Source organism: Nelumbo nucifera, chromosome 4, assembly GCF_055504915.1.
Source record: "Nelumbo nucifera cultivar China Antique chromosome 4, China Antique-T2T, whole genome shotgun sequence".
Taxonomy (NCBI): Eukaryota; Viridiplantae; Streptophyta; class Magnoliopsida; order Proteales; family Nelumbonaceae; genus Nelumbo; species Nelumbo nucifera.
In genome coordinates this window covers 16,304,652-16,325,824 of record NC_142652.1, presented here as the reverse complement: position 1 = coordinate 16,325,824, position 21,173 = coordinate 16,304,652, and the positions used below count along the sequence as shown (strand labels likewise).

General features: G+C 37.6%; 1 protein-coding gene across 5 annotated transcripts; it reads right to left on the bottom strand.

Moving 5' to 3' along the window:
• Window positions 1-449: 449 nt before the first annotated feature.
• Window positions 450-20,814, bottom strand: LOC104586783 (mediator of RNA polymerase II transcription subunit 22a-like). Of its 5 annotated transcripts, none has more exons than XR_016085780.1 (5): window positions 20,234-20,793; window positions 17,965-18,159; window positions 11,406-11,471; window positions 10,529-10,813; window positions 450-851 (listed from the first exon to the last, which is right to left on the bottom strand). XR_016085780.1 is itself a non-coding variant. In XM_010244134.3 (5 exons), the coding sequence occupies exons 3-5, from the start codon at window positions 18,148-18,150 to the stop codon at window positions 615-617; spliced, it is 489 nt and encodes a 162-aa protein (XP_010242436.1). In that variant the 5' UTR covers window positions 18,151-18,159; window positions 19,021-19,315; window positions 20,234-20,814; the 3' UTR covers window positions 450-614. The 5 variants fall into 5 exon arrangements, 4 of the variants coding, with proteins under 4 accessions (XP_010242436.1, XP_010242437.1, XP_010242435.1 ...); XM_010244134.3 differs by lacking the exon at window positions 10,529-10,813 and adding an exon at window positions 19,021-19,315 and having other exon boundaries at window positions 20,234-20,814; XM_010244135.3 differs by lacking the exon at window positions 10,529-10,813 and adding an exon at window positions 19,021-19,315 and having other exon boundaries at window positions 20,238-20,771.
• Window positions 20,815-21,173: the final 359 nt, after the last annotated feature.

The following is a 21,173-nucleotide window of genomic DNA, read 5'->3' as shown; positions in this document are numbered from 1 at the left end:
TTTTGAATTCGATATTCGACATAATCGAATCGAATTCAGATAATTCGAATATCTAATCAGTCAAATTCCGATATCCTATTATTATCGAATAATTAATCAAATTCAAATTCTGATATGACCTGATTCGATTCGATAAATATCTGAATTCGATCGATTATTTAATTCTTATACATAATATATAAAATATTTTATACAATTCATATATAATAATTAAGTTATATAAATAATTTATATATTTATATACTTTATATCAATAAAATATTTATTTTATATATTTATTATCTAAAATAATTAATTAATTGAATTCGAATCGAATCGAATATTCGAATGTTTAATCAGATTGGAATTTGGATATTAATTTCAATATCCGTCGAATATCAAATCGAATTCGGATATTGGATTTTCTATTCGAATTCGAATATTACCTGATCCAATTCGAATTCGATCTGTTTACACCCCTATCAATAGGTTCTTTTTTTTTTCAAATTTACAAGCTATGTATAATGCTATCATGTGAATTACAAGAGAACACAAAAACATTAAAAAACACATTAAAAACCATATTCCATTTTTCATCTAAAGGAAAAAAAGGGTAACTGGTATTCTTTTCTAACTCATGGTTCTAGTTGATCGGTTCTCTGAATAGAAGTGTAGTAATGAGATTCAAGTTCTTTTAAGCTAGCAGCTGCCTCCTCTCCAATTTGGGCCAACAAGCGGTCTGTTTTTTCTGCCTGTTGGTTAAACTCAGTAATCCGTTGCTCAACATGCTCATTAAGGGATGCAAATCCTGAAAATATGGCTGTCTGTTTGAGCTCCGATACCAGCTTAAGAAGCGAATCTGCTGCCTGAACCTGTTTTTGGATTGAGTTAGAAAAGACAAAGGTATTTTTAAAGTCAGCATATCAGTTGTTCCATAACAGATAAGTTGGTCTTTGAAACTAAGAGAATAGAAAAGCATATCATCAATGTAGACATTAGAAAACTACCCTCAATTAAAACCTTGTCTTTTCAAAGACTAAAGATACAAATCTAAAAAATACCTAATTGGTTAAAACCCATATTACCCCATTCCTTGTATTTATCTAAAGTACCCATTTTGACACCTAGGACACTAGAACATAAATATGAGTCTGAGGAGGTCAGGTGGATCGGACTCATTAACATGTACCCACATCCAAACTTATGTAACATGGGTTAAAATTATGCAAAGAATATTACATAACACCCCAATTGCTTAAGCAATATAGTATTCTGACAATTGGTAAAGACTAATTCAACCTAAAAGGCTAAAATCCAAGCTTTTTATTGAGAGATGATGTACTTAAAAGATTAATACTTGTGAGAAGTTAATGAAGGTTGCTAATAGATTGGAGAAGTTAATGAGAGATTTCCTGTGGGAACCGGGAGAGGAAAAGAGGGATCATAGAGTGAGCTGGGAGATAGTTTGTAGGAGTAAGACTTGTGGTGGCTTGGGGCTTGGGAATATTAGGAGAAGGAATATGACTCTGTTGGGAAAGTGGTTGTGGAGATTCCCATTGGAGAAGGAGAAGCTTTGGGCTAGAATAGTGGCAAGTATTCATGGGCTGGAGCATAATGGATGGGACGTTGGAATCAGAGCTAGGACCACAAGCAATTCTCCTTGGAAAGCCATTCATGACCTACTACCAGTTTTCTCCCCCAATGTCAAGTATGATTTGAATTCTGGTAACTCCATAAAATTTTGAGAACAAACCTGGGTGGGGAGTGCCCCTCTAAAGGATCAGTTTCCTTTTTTGTTTGCTCTTTCTGATTTGAAAAATGAGCCAATCTCATCTTTTACCACCCCATCCTCTTCCATTTCTGGGATTGGGTGGAACTTGGGTCTAAGAAGGGATTTGAGGGACTCAGACTTTGATATTATTTTGAGCCTTATTGCAATTCTTGATAACGTTGTCTTAGACCCCACTAGGGCGAACTCTAGAATTTGGACACCTTCTCCCAATGGCATTTTTATTTGTGCTTCTTTCTTCAAAGTCTTAATTCAGTCCACCAGTCCTACCTCCCCTCCTTTTCCTGTTGACGAGGTTTGGTGCAGAGCAATACTTCCTAGGGTTAGTAGTTTTTGTTGGGAAGCCTATCTGGAAAGAATCAACACTGGTGCTTTACTCCAAAAAAAGAGACCCAATACTTGTTTGTCACCTCAGTGGTGTGTTCTTTGTAAAGCGGATGGGAAGACTGGTTTTCACCTACTGGTGTCTTGCCATTTTGCGAGGTCAATTTGGGAATGGGCTTTGTCCCTATTTGGTTGTTGTTGGAACCCCCCATCAGACTTGCAAGGCCTTTTTTCCCCTTCTTTTTTCAGGTGGCGAATAAAAAGGGGAAGGACAATGTGGAGAGGACTAAGGGTTGCGGTATATTGGACACTTTGGGAAAAAAGAAATTCCAAGATATTCTCAGAAGCTCAAAGAGGAGCAACAGATCTGAGGGCTATCATTCATATTAGGGCGGTACAGTGGCTGAAATCTTTGGAGCTTTTCACAGATTACACTGTGGATGACATGTTGAGGAAGTGGGGTGAAATTGCAAGTTGCACACAAACTAAGTTGGTAATGAGTGTGGCTTGGACCCCTCCACCTAGTGGATTCGTGAAATTAAACTTTGATGGGTGTAGCAGGGGAAATCCGAGACAATCGGGGATTGGGGGTGTTTTTAGGGATGAAAATGGGGTCATTTCTACCATGCTCTCAGGCCCAATTGGAGTGGGTGACTCTCTTAGAGTTGAGATCTTTGCAGTTATGGAAAGAGTCCAAAAAGCCAAGGAGTTGAACATCAGGAAACTCTTATTTGAAGGGGATTCAGAGGTGGTGATAGGGTGGCTGCTTAAAGATCACAATGGCTTGTGGAAGTACAATAATGAGATGAGGAAATTCAAGTGGCCGGTGCGGGAGATGGAGGTTAAGATACATTGGGTTAAAAGATCAGCTAATTCCCTAGCTGACGGTTTAGCTAAACAAGGGGCAGAAAGGGATTCACTTTTTTGGGCCAAGCAGTAACTTTAGTGTGTTTTCTTTCTTTTCTCTTTCTTTTTTCCTTTTCTTGAGATTCTTTGTTGCTCTTTGGAAGATAAACGTGTTTGTCTTCCTTTTGTAAATCTTCTTTGATGAATTAATGAAAGTGTTATTGATCAAAAAAAAAAGACATTGCAAAAGATAAGAACTAATTGGCTTTTGTCACCAAACATTTGTTACTGTATTCAATTCACTAAACTCTTGTATTTGGTGTTTGGCAAATTTCTTCTATCTTTTGATTGTAGATAATATCTTCCATGGAGTTGGAAACAACTGGTCCATTGCTAAAAGTTTGAAAATTTTTTCTCCCTTTTGGATCAAGATTAGTATAGGATGGTAAAGCTTTTTTATGGGAAAAAGTAATCTTTATTAAATCAAACAAGCTAGCTGATGCTTTATCTAAGCAAGGGGTTAATAGAAAACCAAACGTGTTGGGATAGATTATGCTTGTTGTTGTTAAGTTTTGGGCTAATATAACATTTTTTTATTTACATAGCATAGTTAGTGAGTTATTGGGCCTTAGGCCCATTAGTTTATGTTTTAAGTTAAAAGTGTTTTTAAGTTCTCAAAAATAACCGACTTACTAAGGGCATACTTGTCTTTGTATCTCTTTTATTTATAATTGTATAATCTAATGAAAGGGGTGGCCAGACCTAATTCCAAGATTCTCCCATTCTCTTTATCTCTCTTCTCTCTTTATTAGCTGAAACCTTTTCTTCTCTTTCTTTTCTTCTTTCTTTTACAGTTTTTATATCAAAACAGGTTGTCCAAACTTTTCTACTTGGTATCAAAGCAATTTTAAAGATTTCTTTTTGGATTTTTTTGGTGGAATTGCAATCCCTTATAGATGGTCTAGGGTTTTACACCAAAATCAGGAAGAACTGAAGAAAGGGGAGAATCTTGTTTTAGTAGGGTTTCTTGAGGTTTTCTAAAGGGGTGGTTCAAGTCCCAACCTTTTTGGAGGTCAGCCTTTTCTCCCGCTACCACGGAAAAAAGAATCTTTAGGGGAAGGAAGGGGCTTCTAGGGTTCTAGGAGGGTGTTTGAGGTTTCTAAAGGAGATAAATACTTTTCTTTTCATCTCAAATTGATTTCCTAATCTATTCTAAGAGTTATGGAGGGTTGTGGAGTTGGAAACAAATTTAAAGAAGAACTAGGATCTAGGAAGAGGTGTTGAAGACCTCTTTGAGGTCAGAACCATCACTACAGTCAAGTTTGATGGTACAAACTACTTAAAATGGTCACAATCTGCAAAGATGGTCATTGGTGTTCGTGGGAAATTGGGGTATATTACTAGTGAGGAAAAGAAACCTAAAACTAACCATTCCCGGTGGGTATAGGAGAACTACACAGTAATGACTTGGCTGTGTAATTCCGTGTTGCCCCATATAAGTAAAAACTTTTTATAGGCTAACACAGCTAAGGAGATTTAGGATGGAGTAGCAGAAACCTATTCACAGAATGAAAATGTTGCTAGAACTTATCAGTTGAGAAACCAAGTGATTGCAAATAGGCCAGGAGATAAGTCTATTGCTATTTATTTTTCAACCCTCAAAACCTTATGGCAAGAGATAGATCATTTGGAAACTGATTTGGGGAAGTAGCAAAGATGCAACAATTTATCAGATGTTGGTAGAGAAAAATAGGGTTTTTGAACTTTTAGTTGGATTTAACCCTGAGTATGATATTGCACGACAACATATTCTTTCCTGAAACAGTATAACTCTCTCGCATGCATATGCCTTTATGTCTGGAGAGAAGAGTATGAGGAATGTGATGATGAGGAACCCAGGCCTTGAGCAGTCAGCTATGATTAGCATAGTGAAGCCTAAGCCGAATGGGGACAAGGGTGGAAATGAACCAATGAAGGACAAAAGGGATCTGATCTATGACTACTGTAAGAAACCCAAACATACCAGAAATACTTGTTAGAAGCTTTACCCACACCTTGTACCGAGCCGGCTCAGAAATAAGAAGGGAAATGTGAATATTGCAGTGACTACTGATTTATCAAGGCCACCTACTACAACCCCTCTAGAGTCTGTTGCAGCAATTGCAATGAGGGCCGAACTAAAGAGTTATGGGCAATTTCTAAATCAGAAGGATACAGCCAGTTCCAACTCATTATCAAGTGGCCAACAAGGTGCAGGTGGATTAGGAGGTAGTCATTCTACCTCGTTTGCATACACAGGTAGTTCACATGCCACTGCAAATTATGTATCCACTACAGGTAAGGGGGGATCTCCCCGGATTATAGACTCAGAAACCTCAAAACATATGACCAACATTTCCACCATTTTCACCCCATACCACCCCTGCTCTGGCAGAGATAAGAGTTTCCACTACTAATGGATCACATGTTCCTATTACTAGGAAAGGGTCAGTCAGGATAACTGATACCATTATCCTACCTTTTGTCCTTCATGTTCTTAGACTATACACTAATCTTTTATCTGTTAGAAGCTTGACAAAGAATTTGAATTGTTCTATAATTTTTTCCCTTGGCCATTGTGTTTTGCAGGATCTAGAATCAAATAAGACGATTGGAAGTGGTCGTGAGGTGAATGGAATATATCTTCTTGATGCACTTACTAGTTATCAGAGTCATCATGTTAGCAGGAGTATTGAGTCAGAATCAATGGGTCAAATTATGCTTTGGCATAATCAGTTAAGACATTTATCTTTTGCTTCTTTGCGTTTTTTGTTTTCCAAATTGTTTGAGTCTGTCAATTTGTCCAATTTGGAGTGTGAGGGTTATCAATTTGAAAGCATTGTAGACATTCCTTTAAAGCAAGTAATAAAAGATGTTCTTCTATTTTTTATAATGTGCATACTGATGTGGGGGGGGCATACCATGTTTCCCCTATAGATGGCTATCGATATTTTCTTTTGTTTGTAGATGATTATTCTCGGTACTCTTGGATATATTTGATGAGATCCCGTGATGAGGTATCGTCTTTGGTCCAACAATTCCATCAGATGGTGCTAACATAGTTTAGGGTACGAGTGAAAGTGTTTAGATCAGACAATGCTAGTGAATACTTTGAACCAAAAAAAAAAAAAAAAAACTATCACACCCATTGGAGCATGGAGTTATCCATTAGAGCAGTTGTACATACACTCCTCAACATAATGGTGTAGCAGAAAGGAAGAACAGACATTGCAGAAGTAGCAAGAAGCATGATGTTGAGCTCTATAGTTACAAATCGTTTTTGGGGTGATGCATTTCTTATAGCAGTGTTCTTGATTAATCGGGTGCCTTTTCGTGCTCTTGGATATAGCACTCCATTCAGCCTTCTTTTTCCTAAGAGGGAGGCATTCCATATTCCTCTAAGGGTGTTTGTATGTGTATGCTTTGTCTATGTCATTAGTCCTCACAACTCAAAGCTGGATCCTAAGGCGAAGAAGTGTGTCTTCCTTGGGTATGCAGGAAATCATAAGGGGTATTTTTGTTATGATCCAGTCTCTGGGAGTCAATATGTTACTATAGATGTCACATTTTTGAATTCACACCATTTTTCTCAGAGGGGTTCTTCTCAGGGGGGAGTGTTTTGGAGAAGGAAGTGAGCAATCTATACCATTTCCTATTCCAACTCCTTTGTCTACTCCAGTGTTTGACCTACCTATCTCACCCACTTTGCAACCTCCATTACATCCTGTCTTTCAGTGTTTTACACAACAGTGCCTATGACAGCAAAGGGAGGTTGATTCCACAGTAGAGGAACCCACATCACTCCCTATCAGCTCATCGGAGATTCCAAGTTCGACTGACACAAACACAGATATGCCTCTTGCTCCACCTAATGGTATGCCCTCTCAAGTTTCAATGGTGTTAAGCCTCCTCAAAGCCCAAATCCAACACCGCCTTATTCTCTTCAAATGGCATGAGAATGATCGTCCACTTCAGTCCCAGTTTGTTTGACACTTCTTCAAGCACCGACTTCCAGTCGTTCACCCTGTTTTTCACATTGAGCACTACTTTTTTCTTCCAATCTTCACTTTTCCCTTCTACCAGTATTTTGGGTGTCATAGTTGATAGAGCCACCGAAAAGGCATCTAACTCTTCCTCTGTCCCCAACTTTTCTAATCTTTTTTTCTATTGGAAACGGTAACTTCATTAAATAACTTTCCAGATTTAAATACAGCTGTCAACCCCTAAGTAGGTGTTGAGCCCCAGTTATCTTTCTTACAAAATTGCCCAAAACATACTCTCCCTCACAGTCCCTTGTTTAGCCAACGTGTCAGCTAAACCATTAGCTGATCTCCTTGTCCATTTGAAGCACCAATCTCCCTTGTTGTATTGTGGATTTCCCTTATGGGCAGTCTATAAATCCAGGCTCCCAACTTACCAGATTGCAGCCACTCGATCAACAATTTAGAGTCTCCCTCAATCTCAATTTGGTGTAGCCCCAACTATTTTGCATATCTTACACCTTGAAGCAAGGCCATCACCTCCGCTCTCAATGAGTCCCCCACTCCTATTGGTCCTGAAAACAAAGCCACAATTCTGCCATTTTCATCTCTGAAAACTCCTCCTATACCTGAAGGGCCCGGGTTACCTCTTGAACTCCCATCACAATTCAATTTCACTCTTTGTTGTGTTGGTGGGGACCACAATCCTGCACAATAGGTTTCATGGAAGTTGTAAAAGCCACCACTTCCCAATTCCTGTAAATATCTTCAGCTGAGAAGTCTTTAAACAAATCCAAAGTTTTCAACCAATGAATAGTCATAATAATTATCCTATCTACAATTGCCTCCTTGGACTTCTCCACGCCTTTAAAGATTCAATTATTCCTTCCTTCCCAAACTGGCCAGCTTTTCTAATCTCTTTCTTCTCTCCATCTCCTCCTTCAAGACCACCTTGTTTTGCTTCAATCTTTCTTCAACTCGTTTCTGAACCTCCTGTTGTTTCTGCTTCTCGTCGTCCAGATCTTGGTTACTATTTGATACAATTCATTGGCTATCCCAATCCACCCTTCTAATTTTTTACCTTCTGGTATAATAATTACCTGTTTTCTCCCTTTCTCAAACCTCTCTTCCAATGTTACGAACCATCCTTTTGAGCTTCTTCTTCTATTTGCCATGTAAGTTTTATTTGGTAGTCTTAGGGTGCCCTTCCATTCTGCTAGCCAACTTACATTCGCTGCTCCATCAAGAAAGCCTTGAAACCAAGCGATCGCTGCCCCTATAAGATAAACTGTTCCTTTTCTACCTTCCCTGATCTTCACTGTTATCTTTTTTTGGTGGAATACCTCTTCCATCAGTAGTTCTTCCGACTCCACCTTGATGAATCTTCTCCATCTACCGACCTCTGGGAAATCCCCCAACTCTTTGTGTATCGTCCTCTATTCCATCTCTAAGATTTGTCGTTGTTCGTCGTTGTCACGGTTGTCACCATTCCTATTTCTTGCCACCTAGAAATCCTCAGACCCACATCGGTATGAGTTTGTGCTTCGTTGGGAGGATTTCAGCACTAATTGAGTCACATTGACTGAATCACTTCAAGCTCGGGGAAGATACCAGAAACAACTTCTACCAGGCCTTCCTTTCCTCCCTTGACTCTGTGTCTATACCCAGAAGTGTTAGTGAAGCTCTCTCCAAACCTAAGTGGAAGACAGCTATGCAGGAGGAAATGAAAGCATTGATTAAAAATCAAGCATAGGAGATTGTGGATTTGCCTGATGGCAAGGAGACAATTGGATGTAAATGGGTCTATACAGTGAAGTACAAGGTTGATGGAAGTATAGAAAGGTACAAGGCGAGACTGTTACAAAAGGGTATACTCAGTCTTATGGCATAGATTACTTGAAAACTTTGTGGCAAAGATGAGCTCAATTTGGATTCTTCTATCACTAGCAGCTACATGCTCTTGGCCACTCTTCCAAATGCCTTTCTCAATGGGGACTTGTAGGAAGTGTATATGGACTTTCTAGGTGGCTTCTACAATAATGTGGAAAAAGGAAATGTATGCAGGTTAAAGAAGTCTATATATGTTTTAAAGTAATCGCCTAAAGCTTGGTTTGATAGATTTAGAAGTGCATTGGTTGTATTTGGCTATACTCAAACTCAATCTTATCATACTCTTTTTTGTGAAGAGGAGGGGGTCACTAGTGTCAATTTTGATAGTATATGTGGATGACATTGTAGTCACGGGAAATGATTAGAGTGAGATTGATACCCTGAAAAAGAATCTGCACAAAGAGTTTGAGATTAAGGATCTTGAGGAGCTGAAGTACTTTCTGGGCATTGAAGTGGCAAGGTCCAAGCATTGGATCTTCATCTCACAAAGGAAATATGTTCTAGATCTACTACAGGAAACAAGAAAACTTAGGGCAAGGGCAGCCAAAAGACCTATTGATCAGACCATAGGATAAATGCTTCAAAGGGTGAACTAGTGAAGGATGTTGGAAGATATCAAAGGTTAGCGAGGCGGTTGCTATACTTATGTATGACATGACCAGACATCTCTTATGCAGTGAGTGTGGTAGTCAATACATGCATGCCCCATGAGTTCAACATTGGGAGGCTATGGATAAGATACTTTCCTATTTGAAGGGACACCCAGGTAGAGGCATATTGTTTGCTGACCATGGACAGTTAATGTTAGAGACTTGCATAAATGCTGATTGGGCAAGGTGCCTAAATGAGAAGAGATCTACATCGGGAGTTTGTACTCTTGTTGGAGGTAATTTAGTTTCATGGAAAAATAAGAAACAGATAGTTGTGGCAGGGTCAAGTGTAGAAGCCGAATACAGAGTCATGGCACATGGTGTTTCAGAGCTCCTCTGGATCCGTTCCTTGTTAGGGGAGATTGGAGTTGAGGCTGAAGAACCTATGATGCTTTATTGTGACAATCAAACAGCAATTAACATTGCCCACAACCCAGTTCAGTATGATAGGACGAAGCATATAGGAGTGGATAGACACTTTATAAGGGAAAGGGTGACATCTAGAGAAGTTTGTTTGCCATATGTTGCATCTGACTTGCAGCTTGCTGATGTTCTTACAAAAAGAGTTGCAAGATACAAGCTAGAGCATGGTCTACGCAAGTTGGGAATGTGTGACATTTATTTACAACTTGAGGGGGAGTGATGAGTTTTTGGCTGATATAACATGTTTTTTATTTACATAGCATAGTTATGGAGTTATTAGTCGACTTACTAAGGGCATACTTGTCTTTGTACTCTCTTTTATTTATTAGTATATAATCTAATGAAAGGGGCGGCCAAACCTAACTCTAAGCTTCTCTCTTTCTCAGCTGAAACCTTTTCTTCTCTTTCTTTTCTTCTTTCTTTTACAGTTTTTATATCAAAACAGGTTGTCCAAACTTTTCTACTGTTGTAATACTATTTGAGGTAGGGCAGTAATTGCTACCGTACCAAAGGAATGCTTGTACTTCTTACCTTACTTTCATTAATAAATGGACTCAGCTGCTTATTCCCCCCCCCCCCCCAAAAAAAAAAAAAACATGATCTTTTACCCAATGTACCACTTTCACTGCAATACTCTGAATGATGTCTTCTTTGCTTTGTGCCTTCTCCTTGAACATTTTTGCGTTCCTTTCTTCCCAAATTGTCCAAATCACTCTAGCCTTGTGCATCTCTACATAAACTTGCCCCTTCTCCTAGGTATAGTGATGAACATCATGTTCCTTTCTTCCCAAAAATAGTACGCAGAAATTTGTTCTCTTTTCTTTTTCTTTCTTTCTTTTCTTCCTCTTTCTTTCTTTTTCTTTTGGGGAGGCAGTAGTCCACTGATTGTATACCTACAGAAAAAACAGTAGCACCTAAATAGACTCATCCCACTGACACTTTAGATCAAACAATTCTCTCCTTGAAAAGTCAAGAGGGGAAAACAGATATGGGAAAGATCAAATGAATATCACATGAAAATGGTTAGGATTTTTTATGGTCTATTTACATGTTTTACATCCAAGTGTGAGGTTTGCAAATTGAAATGACTGAAAACCTACCTAGAACATTGTTGCAAGAAATTCCTCATGTCAAATCTATGAAAAGGTGGGTAGGAACCCATCATGTTAAAGCCTTCTAGTGCACCTAAGACCTTAGACTCCCTCCAAAATGTACATATAAAAGGAAAAGAGAGAACATCAGAAATCCAATTAAAATATTTCTTTTTCATGGACCTTTCAAGGCTCTGCAAATTATATCAGTGAAAAATAATAAATTCAATTACAACATTTTTTTTCTCCATGGACCTTTTAAGGCTCCATAAGATATATTAATTGAAAATATAGAAGTTAGTAGATAAGGCTATATATTTAGAACAATTTCTAGATAAATATCTGCTTCTAAGACAAGCTAGTGAAATATCAATAAGAGAATAGATGCCCCTACCATTCTGGCTGCACGCATCTCCATCATGAATGCTTCTTGAGAATTCTTGACTGGTGGATCATTGACCTATAAGAAGTAATAACCTCTTGAGGAAAATACTTGTGTTTGCATCAACGATGTTAACTTGAATTTTGAATCAGGGCCCAAACCATTAGGCTTTAGAACTATACATTTCCTTTGAAATTTAAAAAGGAAATACAATGCACCATAAAATTAAATATATAGAAAAATATAATACATTGAATTCTTCTATGATACATCAGTTAATAACAGCATTTCATCAATAGACCAAAAATGCATTAACATAGAGGAAATTAGCTAGCCTAGAAAGGATATATTTTAGTTAGAAACAAAACAATTCCAAATTCAAGTCCCTCATGCCAAATTCCAAATGCATAAAGTTATCATATTTCAATGTGATGTTTTCTTCTATGAGTGCTTCCACAGAAATTCTTGTTTGATCTAAATATTTCAATGTGATGTTTTCTTCACCCTTGGAGTCACTATTGATTAAAGTATATCACATTTGAGTACACTCACTATGATGCAAACCATAACCTTCCTTTGTCATAGCTAGGCATATGGGCCATGCTCAATGAAATCCTTGGTACTTGCCTCCTGCCCAATAAGAGGCAAATCTGTTGCTTCTATTTTTTTCCTTTTTTTTTATGTACTGGTAGATGAGGTGGCTTCTCAATCATTGTATGTTAGCTTGATCAGGACCCCTCCCCTGTGCCCCAGAGAGAGAGAGAGAGAGAGAGAGATCTTAATAAAAAGGTCAGTTTGTTGACTAGCCTGTAGAAATCCTGAAGGCCTGGTGATTATGACATCTTATATCTGTAAGGCTTTATTGAGATAAACAGATTTTAAAGATGTGTCATATGCTGCTTTCCTAAATTATTTTTGAATAGACAGTACTGGTAACTTCATATGCTTGCCTTTTTGGGCCCACATTGAGTCCTAATGTACAATTTCTTGTATACATGGGGACTGTATCCAGACTCATAGTTTTTTGATTGAAATGCACCATACTGTCACCAAGAGAATCCTGAAGGTGCTAGTACAATACAAACTGAAATTGTAAGGATTGGTTTTCCGTGTTTACAATATAAATAAATAAAATCATTTAAAATTTTAAAAAATACTTTACTTTTTTTGAAAAAGGTAAGGTATATCTCATTAAATCAAAAGGTGTATAGAAAAATGAATATATAAAATCACTTAAGAAGAGATGGTCTACTTAGCATCATTCCACTTGATAGGGATGCCATTCCATGGTAATAGTGAATAGGAAGGAAAATAGCATGATGAATTTTACAGAGGCCTTAACTCATCAAAAAAAAAAAAAAAACAAGGACTTATTCATATGGTTTGGCTTATATGAGATGAGCATGAGAAATCCTTTTTATAAGTAAATTTGAATCAATTGTATAAATAATATATATATATAAGAAAGGCTTTAATAAAAAAAAAAAGAGGAAAAAAAAAAAACTCTACAAAGGATCGTAGGGGAGAATTGCTGAGACTGCAGCAATCAGTGACAGTGCATGGGTATCAAACTTAATTGGAGACTTTGGCACCCATTCCAGCTCAGAGAAGATGGATTCCTAAATAGATGAATCGAGTACCTGATAGATTAACAAATCAAGGTAGAAAGAACCTTCTTGTATAACTACAGCTCATTGCCTTATTAGTTTTTGTGCACGGGAAGGATCTCTCCATGGTTTCTGTTATTATACACATGTAGATATTCCTTTTTTTTTTTGAAAGATGGAATAAGATTTCATTAAAATATAAAATAAAGAAGGCAAGAGATTCTTTCTATTGGGAAATCTTCCTTGGCAAGGTAAATACTTGCGATATGCTACAGAGAATAAGGCCTTATGTATGCCTTTCTCCTCACATGCGCTCCCCCTTTGTATGGAAAGTAGTGAGTCCCTGGCACACCTATTATTATCTTGCTCCTTTGTGCATCACATTTGGGAATTTTTTGTACTCTCTTTGGTTGCAGGTGGGTTTCCCCTCAAGATGTGGCAGGACTCTTCAACCAGGACTTTTTGAGTCAACCAAAGAAAAGAGGGAAGGTTATGTGGAAAGCTACAAAGGCAGCTATTTGCTGGGTGATTTGGGAAGAAAGGAACAACAGAATATTTATGGACAGAAGTAGAACAATGGAGGAGGTAATTGACACCATCAAAGTTAAAGTAGCTCACTAGGTAAGATCTATGCATATCTTCCAAGATTTCTCAATCATAGACATTATCAGATCTTGGACAGAAGTAGCACAATCCTCAAGAGTAAAAGAGAAAGTAAGGATGGAATGGAAACCTCCAGAAGGTAACAGGTTTAAACTGAATTTTGGCGGAAGCTCTTTTGGAAATCCATGACTGTCAGGTATTGGGGGAGTAATCAGAAATTCTGGAAGGAGAATATTAGATTTGTTCTCTGGACCGATTGACATGGGCAACTCTCTAAAAGCAGAGGTAATGGCATTGCTACAAGGGCTGAAGATAGCTAAGCAACAGGGAATGAGGCACATTGAGCTTGAATTCAAATGGATTAGAAGGAGTGCAAATGGGCTAGCTGATTATCTTGCTAAACAAGGGGCTTTGAGGCAACAATTGTTTTAGGCTGCAATGTAAAGTGGGACAGAAACTTGTAATAGTGTGGGAGCTTTAATCCCATACACAAAGCTGTAAAACCTTATTTTAACCCTAGTTTCAAATAAAATTCTCTTTTGCTGATCAAAAAAAAAAAACAAAAAAGAAGAGATTCCCCCACATAATTACAACTGACTCAGCAAAAACAAGAAAAATATTTCTGATTACAAATTAATCATCCCAAATACCCTTTGCCACTGAGAACTACAAAGAGAGAAACTCAAGCCTAAGAATTCAGTTTTTTCGTACCAAATAAAAAAGAAATTTTTTTGAGAAAAAGAAAGAGAGATACAAGGAGGTGATACGACATCACTCACAAATAGAGTATACTCTCTGATTCCTCTCCAACCAAATCTACCAGCAGATGACTATAGGGACCAGATTCCAAAAAATAGAACCCTCTTGCTAACAAATGGGATTTCCTACCCACTCTCTACCCGCCGTGAGGCTGCAATTCACAGCAGGTAGAGAGTGGGTAGGAAAAGTGAGTAGCAAATCTGGGTTCCTTGCTAAAGAGTAAAGACTTTGGGTGGCCAAGCTGCAACTACATCTGCAGATGTTCTTTTGTACCAAGCACTTTTTAAATGGTGTTACTCCAAAAGAAAATCCAGATCTGGATTCTTTTTTGTAATTGAGTGGCAGTGGCTGGGATTGTTTACCATTGTACCAAGCACTTTTGTACCAACCCTTTTTGCCTTTACTCCAAAAAAGGGAAAAAATCAAATATGAGATTCTAGTTGGGTTAAGGTTACATGAACCAACTATATGACTCAGCCTTTTGGAAAATTCAAGGATTAAATGTTGTTACAATGGTAAACAATCCCAGCCACTGCCGCTCAATTACAAAAAAGAACCCAGATCTAAAACATACAAACCAAGATGGATCCTAGTCCTCAAAACAAATAAATAAAGCACTTAAAGATGAAAGAATCTTAATTGGTTGTGATTATCCAAAGCAACTGTGGCACATCCTTTGAACATAGAATATAAAGTCATTTGTTTCATTGTTTATTATTCAATTTTAAAAGTCAATACAGGACTATAAATACTTTGGGTAGTACCCTTTTTTGTTTGAGTAACTATTTTTTATAATAACGGAAACAATATTATTAATTAAAAAGAGAATAAGCACAATAGAAGAGAAAGAAGGAGAGACTTCTATTGTGCAAAGCCTTTTCTCTCCTTCTTACTTTACTTGTCCATTAAAAAGAGGGAGAATTATGCACAGATGTATTAGGGCAGCAGTCTGTTGGTTTATTTGGGAAGAAAGAAACTTACGTATCTTCTTAGAAAAGGAGGATACCATTGAGAATGTAATGGACTTGATACACTTAAATAGGGGTGGCCACGAGTCAAGCTTCTCACAAGCTATTTGAGCTCGGCTCGGTTTAAACCGAGCTTCAAGCCAAACTCAAGCCTGATATATAGGCTCATTTGCTAATCAAGCCGAGCACAAGCCCAGTAAAGCTCGGTTTGTAAGCCTACTCGAGCCTAGTATAATAAATAAATATTTTTTTATTATATACATGCATACATACATATAAATAAACATATAGGGCCCATTTGGTGCGTCTTTTTGGGAAGATCTTCTGGTAGCTCTGACAGTCAAAAGACGCATTGAGCTTTTGCATGAAGATCTGAGCAGCCTGAAGCACGTTTGGCAGACACGCGTCTTTCCGCGCGAGAATAAAACACAAAAGACACGAGAATCTTCATTTGGAGCTTCCCGAAATCAGCCAAAAATGGGCTTTTCACGTCTTTTCGGCATTCCGTCTTTTGGCGACTAGATCTTCCACACGCCAAACAAAAATAGACCGAAAATCGGTCTTCCTGACTTGTAAACAACCAAAAGACTGCACGGAAAGACACGCCAAATGGGTTCATAATAAATCATTTTTATTATATTTATATATAATATTTTTATGTTTTATGCATAATAATAAATAGTTTTTATAATCCTTATTTTTTGTATGTAAAATAAAAATACTCTTATATGTATATTTTTTATTTTTTATATGTATAATAATAAATCATTTTTATAATTCTTATTTTTTATATATAAATAAAAAATATTTTTATATGTATAGTTTTTATTTTTTAGAAAAAAAATTGAATTGCAGTCGAGCTCGAACTTGTGAGCTTTGAACCGAGCCAAGCTCGAGCTTGAGCCTAACACAATTTCAGCGAGCCGAGCTCAAATAGCCAAGTATTCGGCTCGGCTCGGCTCGGCTCGGCTCGGCTCGGCTCGAATCCACCCCTACACTTAAGGGTGGCTCACTGGCTGAAATCCTTGAACCTATTCACAGTTTTCTCCTTGGATGACTTGTTGAGAATTTGGTTAGAGATAGCTAATTCTGCCCGGGTTAATAAGGTTTCTAATCCTTCTTGGACCTCTCCCCCCTCTGGATTCATAAAGCTGAACTTTGATGGTAGTAGCTTAAGGAACCCGAGGTTCTCTGGTATAGGGGGAGTCTTTAGGAATGAGGAAGGGCTTATTATAGCCATGTTCTCAAGCCCTATTGTAGAAGGAGACTCTCTTAGGGCTGAGATCCTTGCGGCTCTATAAGGTGCCCAATGAGAAAAGGAGTTGAACCTAAGAAAATCGGTAATTGAAGGTGACTCAGAGGTGGTGGTGAGATGGCTAAAGGAAGACAACTCTGGTATATGGAACTACAGCAATGAAAGGAAAAGGTTTAAGTGGATAGGGACATTGAAGTGAAATACAGTTGGGTAATGGGTTAGTCAAGAATAGGCATAGAGCATCTAATCATTGAAGGGGATTCCCAAGTGATAGTGGGCTGGCTAAAGGATCCGGACACTGTGATTTGGGGTTTTAGAGATCTTCTCAAAAAGGTTAAATGATTAACAAGGAATATGACAATCAGAGTTCAGTGGGTAGGCAGATCAGCAAACTCAATGGCTGATTCACTTGCAAAACAAGGGGTTCTCCAGGATACTTTATTTTGGGCTTATGTGTAATTTCTTTTGTATTTATAACTCTGTAACTAACTTTAAAGGAAATGTCGCATTTCATGCCTTTCTATGGGTTGCATGTAACTCTTATTTGCTGGTTTAATAAAATTTTACTCATTTATCAAAAAAAAGGGGTTAGCCAAGCAAGGGGTGAATAGGGATTCCTTTTTTGGGCTTATTTCTAATTTTGTATCCTTTGTTTTGTGCCGTTGGGGGAGTTAAGAAAGTTTACTTCCCTCCTCTCTTGTAATTAAAGTTTCATAATCTTAATATTTGCCAATACTGATCAAGAGAGAGAGAAGGGGGGAAGGAATAAACTCTCTTGGCCCCTCCCCGATTGAAATTACATCATAGCCAAAATAAACTGTTCCTTCCCACCCTATCCCTTGTAACAAGTCAACAGCTTTCCTCTTCTCACATATATAGAACCACCATCCAGCCTCCTCTTTTATCTATGCATAATGTGTAGCGAATGATTTCAGAACAATGAAAAGGTAGACTTTTCTGTGTAATTTAGCTCCCTCTAGGAGCTCAATGCTATTGTCAATTTATCATAGCTATCTAATAAGTGAAATGTATTCCTAACCTGTAATTCCCTCTCAACTTCTCTACTTCCCATTGGACAAAATGCAATTCATCAATATTGAGATCTCAAACAGCTAAAGAAAAATGCCATAACTCATAACTATCAAAATGCTATTTTTAATTGAGAAAAAAGATAGCTTCTGATCATTAGTATACATGGACTCTCAACATCAAAACTCGAATTGGTAGGCAAAGTTTCAAAAACTCGGTACAAGTAATTACCAAAACATGAAGCAATGTAAAAACAAAAAAAAAGGATCCTGAACACACAATTAACTACACAACAATGCGAAGCAGATCTATTAATAAAAAACAGAACACAGATATAGATTAGTGCTTACCCGAGCAACATTAACCAAGTGACTAAAATTATCAACAATGTTGGTAATGTCAGTGTCAACCCTCTGCAACAAAGTCTTCTGCTTCTGAGCTGCAGCTGCTGCAGCTGCTGCAGTCGGTCCACTGCCAGCACCTCCAAGACCAACTCCCACACCCCCTCCTACTCCGACTCCAACTCCTTTGTTCATTTTTTATTCCTGGATGAGACATAATACAGGTATTTCTAACTTTTCCCAAAAAAAAATAATACAGGTATTTCTAACAACTGCAAAGTAATAATAAAGCCCTAGCAAGCAAAAAAGGTAAAAACAAGGGTAAAACGAAATAAAATAATGTCTCTTAACTCTCCAAAAAGAGATGTGAAGAGGCATTTCATTGCATGGTTTGGAATTTGGAAATTTACAGTGACCCTGATTGACCCCTAGGAGAGTTTGTGATGCACACATGAATCGTATCATCTTCTGTGGAAAAACAAACGAACAGCAATAATATGTATACCTTAAACTCTCCTCTTTTCATTAAAATTGGGAGGCATACCTGTTTATCAATGATGAAGGATTGCTCCACAGAGAGGGGAGGAGACCGCCTCAAAACACTCAAGATTTAGGAAATTTGTTTTTCTTTTCTTTTTCCCTTTTTTTCTAAGAAGATGTAAGGTAATTTTTCATTCAGTATGGATGGGGTTCAAAAGACCCCCAGGAAAATTGTTTTGATTTTCTCTCTCAACATAAATGTCCAAACTCTTCTTTTTCATTTTAAGAATTTGAAACTCAAAACAGGCGAGAGAAAAGGTTGATGACAAATGGTTCTTGTAAAGCAAACTAAATCGGAAATACAAATATCCAACTAGCTAAACATTTAATTGATGAATGAAGAATCCATAATAAACAATGCCATCTTTGTCATAAATAAAAATAAAACAAAAAGGCAAACAAGACAATACCTGATTTATCTATAATAACATAGAAACACAAGAAAAAACGTTTATGGATCAATAATGTTAACTATGTTGTAATGTTTCAGAAATATGGAAAAGTAGTATATACAAAAGCTGGTACCTGTAAGTAGGGGTATGTGAGCATCGGAAAACCAGGCTCACTTGCCACCTGGGCAGACACGGAGTCGCCACCCATCAGATTAGGAAATGGAGGTGATGGGACCTCCGAGATCAACATCAGAAAGCATGTTTGGTTTAATAGCGACTCCAAAGCCTAGGCACTGGCTAAACCAGTCCGGGTTAGACTCGGATGGGTTAGGCACCTCTCTCCCAAGTCCAAAGGCGGGGCCCACTTGGAATGCTAAAAATTAGTATGTACAGACTAAGGAAACTGATGACCCGGATTACATGAATACCTGAAACATATTATTAAACAAAAACAAACTTAATGAGAGACATAGCCTATTGCCACCACAGTGAGCACACATCTTAACAATTATTTTACTTACTGCACCAGCTAGAACAAACCATTTAACATGATCCAAGAAAACCGTATAATATGAAGATAAAAAACAAAAAGAGAAGATATAAAAATAAAAACAAAACAAAACGAAAATAAGGTGAAAGAAAACCATAAGCTAGAACACTAATCTACTATTCAGCAGAAATTAAAACACTCATACTAACTAAGCTTGTCATTCGGCAAGAACTAAAATCTTCTTGAAGCCAAACTGAATTGGAAAGAGCTTGATCAAACGCACCCGAAACCGATCAAACTTGTTACGGCAGTGGGTAAAACAAAATATAAAGATGTAACAGAAAATGAACGGCAACATTCAAGGACCGGAAACACCCATGCGGTTTGATAAGAGATAACAGAGAAGAATAGGTAAAAATGAAACGCAGCAAAAAAGTGGTGAAACAGCAAGGACAAAGGAATATCAAAGACCTGATAAAACATGTTAGCGAAAATTCAGAGAGAAAGATTAACGTGGAACCGGAGGTACAAATTTAATACTGGGAACCTTATGTAACAATAAACAGATTCGAAAAGTTCCATGCAGACTAAAACAATAATAAGAAAACAGAATAAGAAAGATAAAATTAACGAACAAGAAACTATCAGCAACTATCGGAAACAGACGAGAGAGACAGAAGCTATCAGAAATAAGAAACTATTAGAAAAGAGAGGTTAACAGAGGACAGATGAACCAAATTAAAGCTGACAGAGGATCGGTTTCTTCCTTTTCTCATTCTTCGATCATGCACAAATAAGTAGATAGAATGAGAAAATGGAAGAGTGAGGGCACTGAAACGGGTTGAAGGAAGATTACCTACTCGCACTTGCTCCCAAAACGTGGTCGGAGAACGAAGTAGCTGAATACCTCGGCGGGGATGGAGAACGATCTACTTCTGGGCTTCAGTGAAACCCAATTTGTCTAGCGAAGTTGGAATCGGTGCTGCACGGGTGCTCTGTCCGAACAAAACTTGCTCTGTAATTTTTAGAGCGAGAAGGAGCAATCGGAGGGGGGTTCGTTCGCTGCCGCTGTTCAACGGAAGACGATGAATAATGACGATAAACAGTGCTTTCGAAACAGATAAAAACAGAAGAAGAAAGAAGGGGAGATTTGATGGTGGGAAGGATTCCTTATCACCGCCGCTGTGCTTCTGGGCCTGGCGGAGGAAGGAAATGCACAGGGTCGTCGTCTCCAAGAATAGGTTCGGTGGAAGATGAAGAAGAAGAAGGGGAAGAGGAGGAAGACTGAGAGAGAGGGAGAAAAAGAGAGAGAAAGGTGAAACCGAGGGAGGAAGGAGATCTTCGCTACTCCGCCGCTGGTTCAAGCGGAGAAGATAATGAACAGTGCCTCTCCCGTCATTTCTTCCGGATTAGGTTAAACTAGCAGGGAAGCCCCCTGCGAACAAAATAGAAAAAATGAAAGTTTAGGGTACCTATCTGTCATTACTCAAAAGTACAGGATATCTATCTGTAATTTATTTTAATAAATTATATTATTATTTTCGTTAAATAAAATAATTATAACTATATTATTTAAGAATAATAAATAACTATAATGGTGAAGCCTAATCTGATCTATGTGTTTGGGTCTAGGTAGGACTAATTTCAAAATGAACAAAATTATAAACCCAATTATATTGAAAACAATAGTTGTTTTATTCAAATAATAACTTAAATTTTAAATTTTGATAATATAATTTTAATAAAAATAATAAAAAATACTAAATTAATTGTATGTTAATAAGTCAAAGGTGTAT

Excerpts from the sequence above, each read along its gene's own strand:
- LOC104586783 (XM_010244134.3), bottom strand. The coding sequence starts at position 18,150 with ATGAACAAAGGAGTTGGAGTCGGAGTAGGAGGGGGTGTGGGAGTTGGT. Across the intron at positions 11,472-17,964 it reads ACTTGGTTAATGTTGCTCGG|GTCAATGATCCACCAGTCAA; the intron begins GTAAGCACTAAT and ends TACTTCTTATAG. Across the intron at positions 852-11,405 it reads AGATGCGTGCAGCCAGAATG|GTTCAGGCAGCAGATTCGCT; the intron begins GTAGGGGCATCT and ends ATCCAAAAACAG.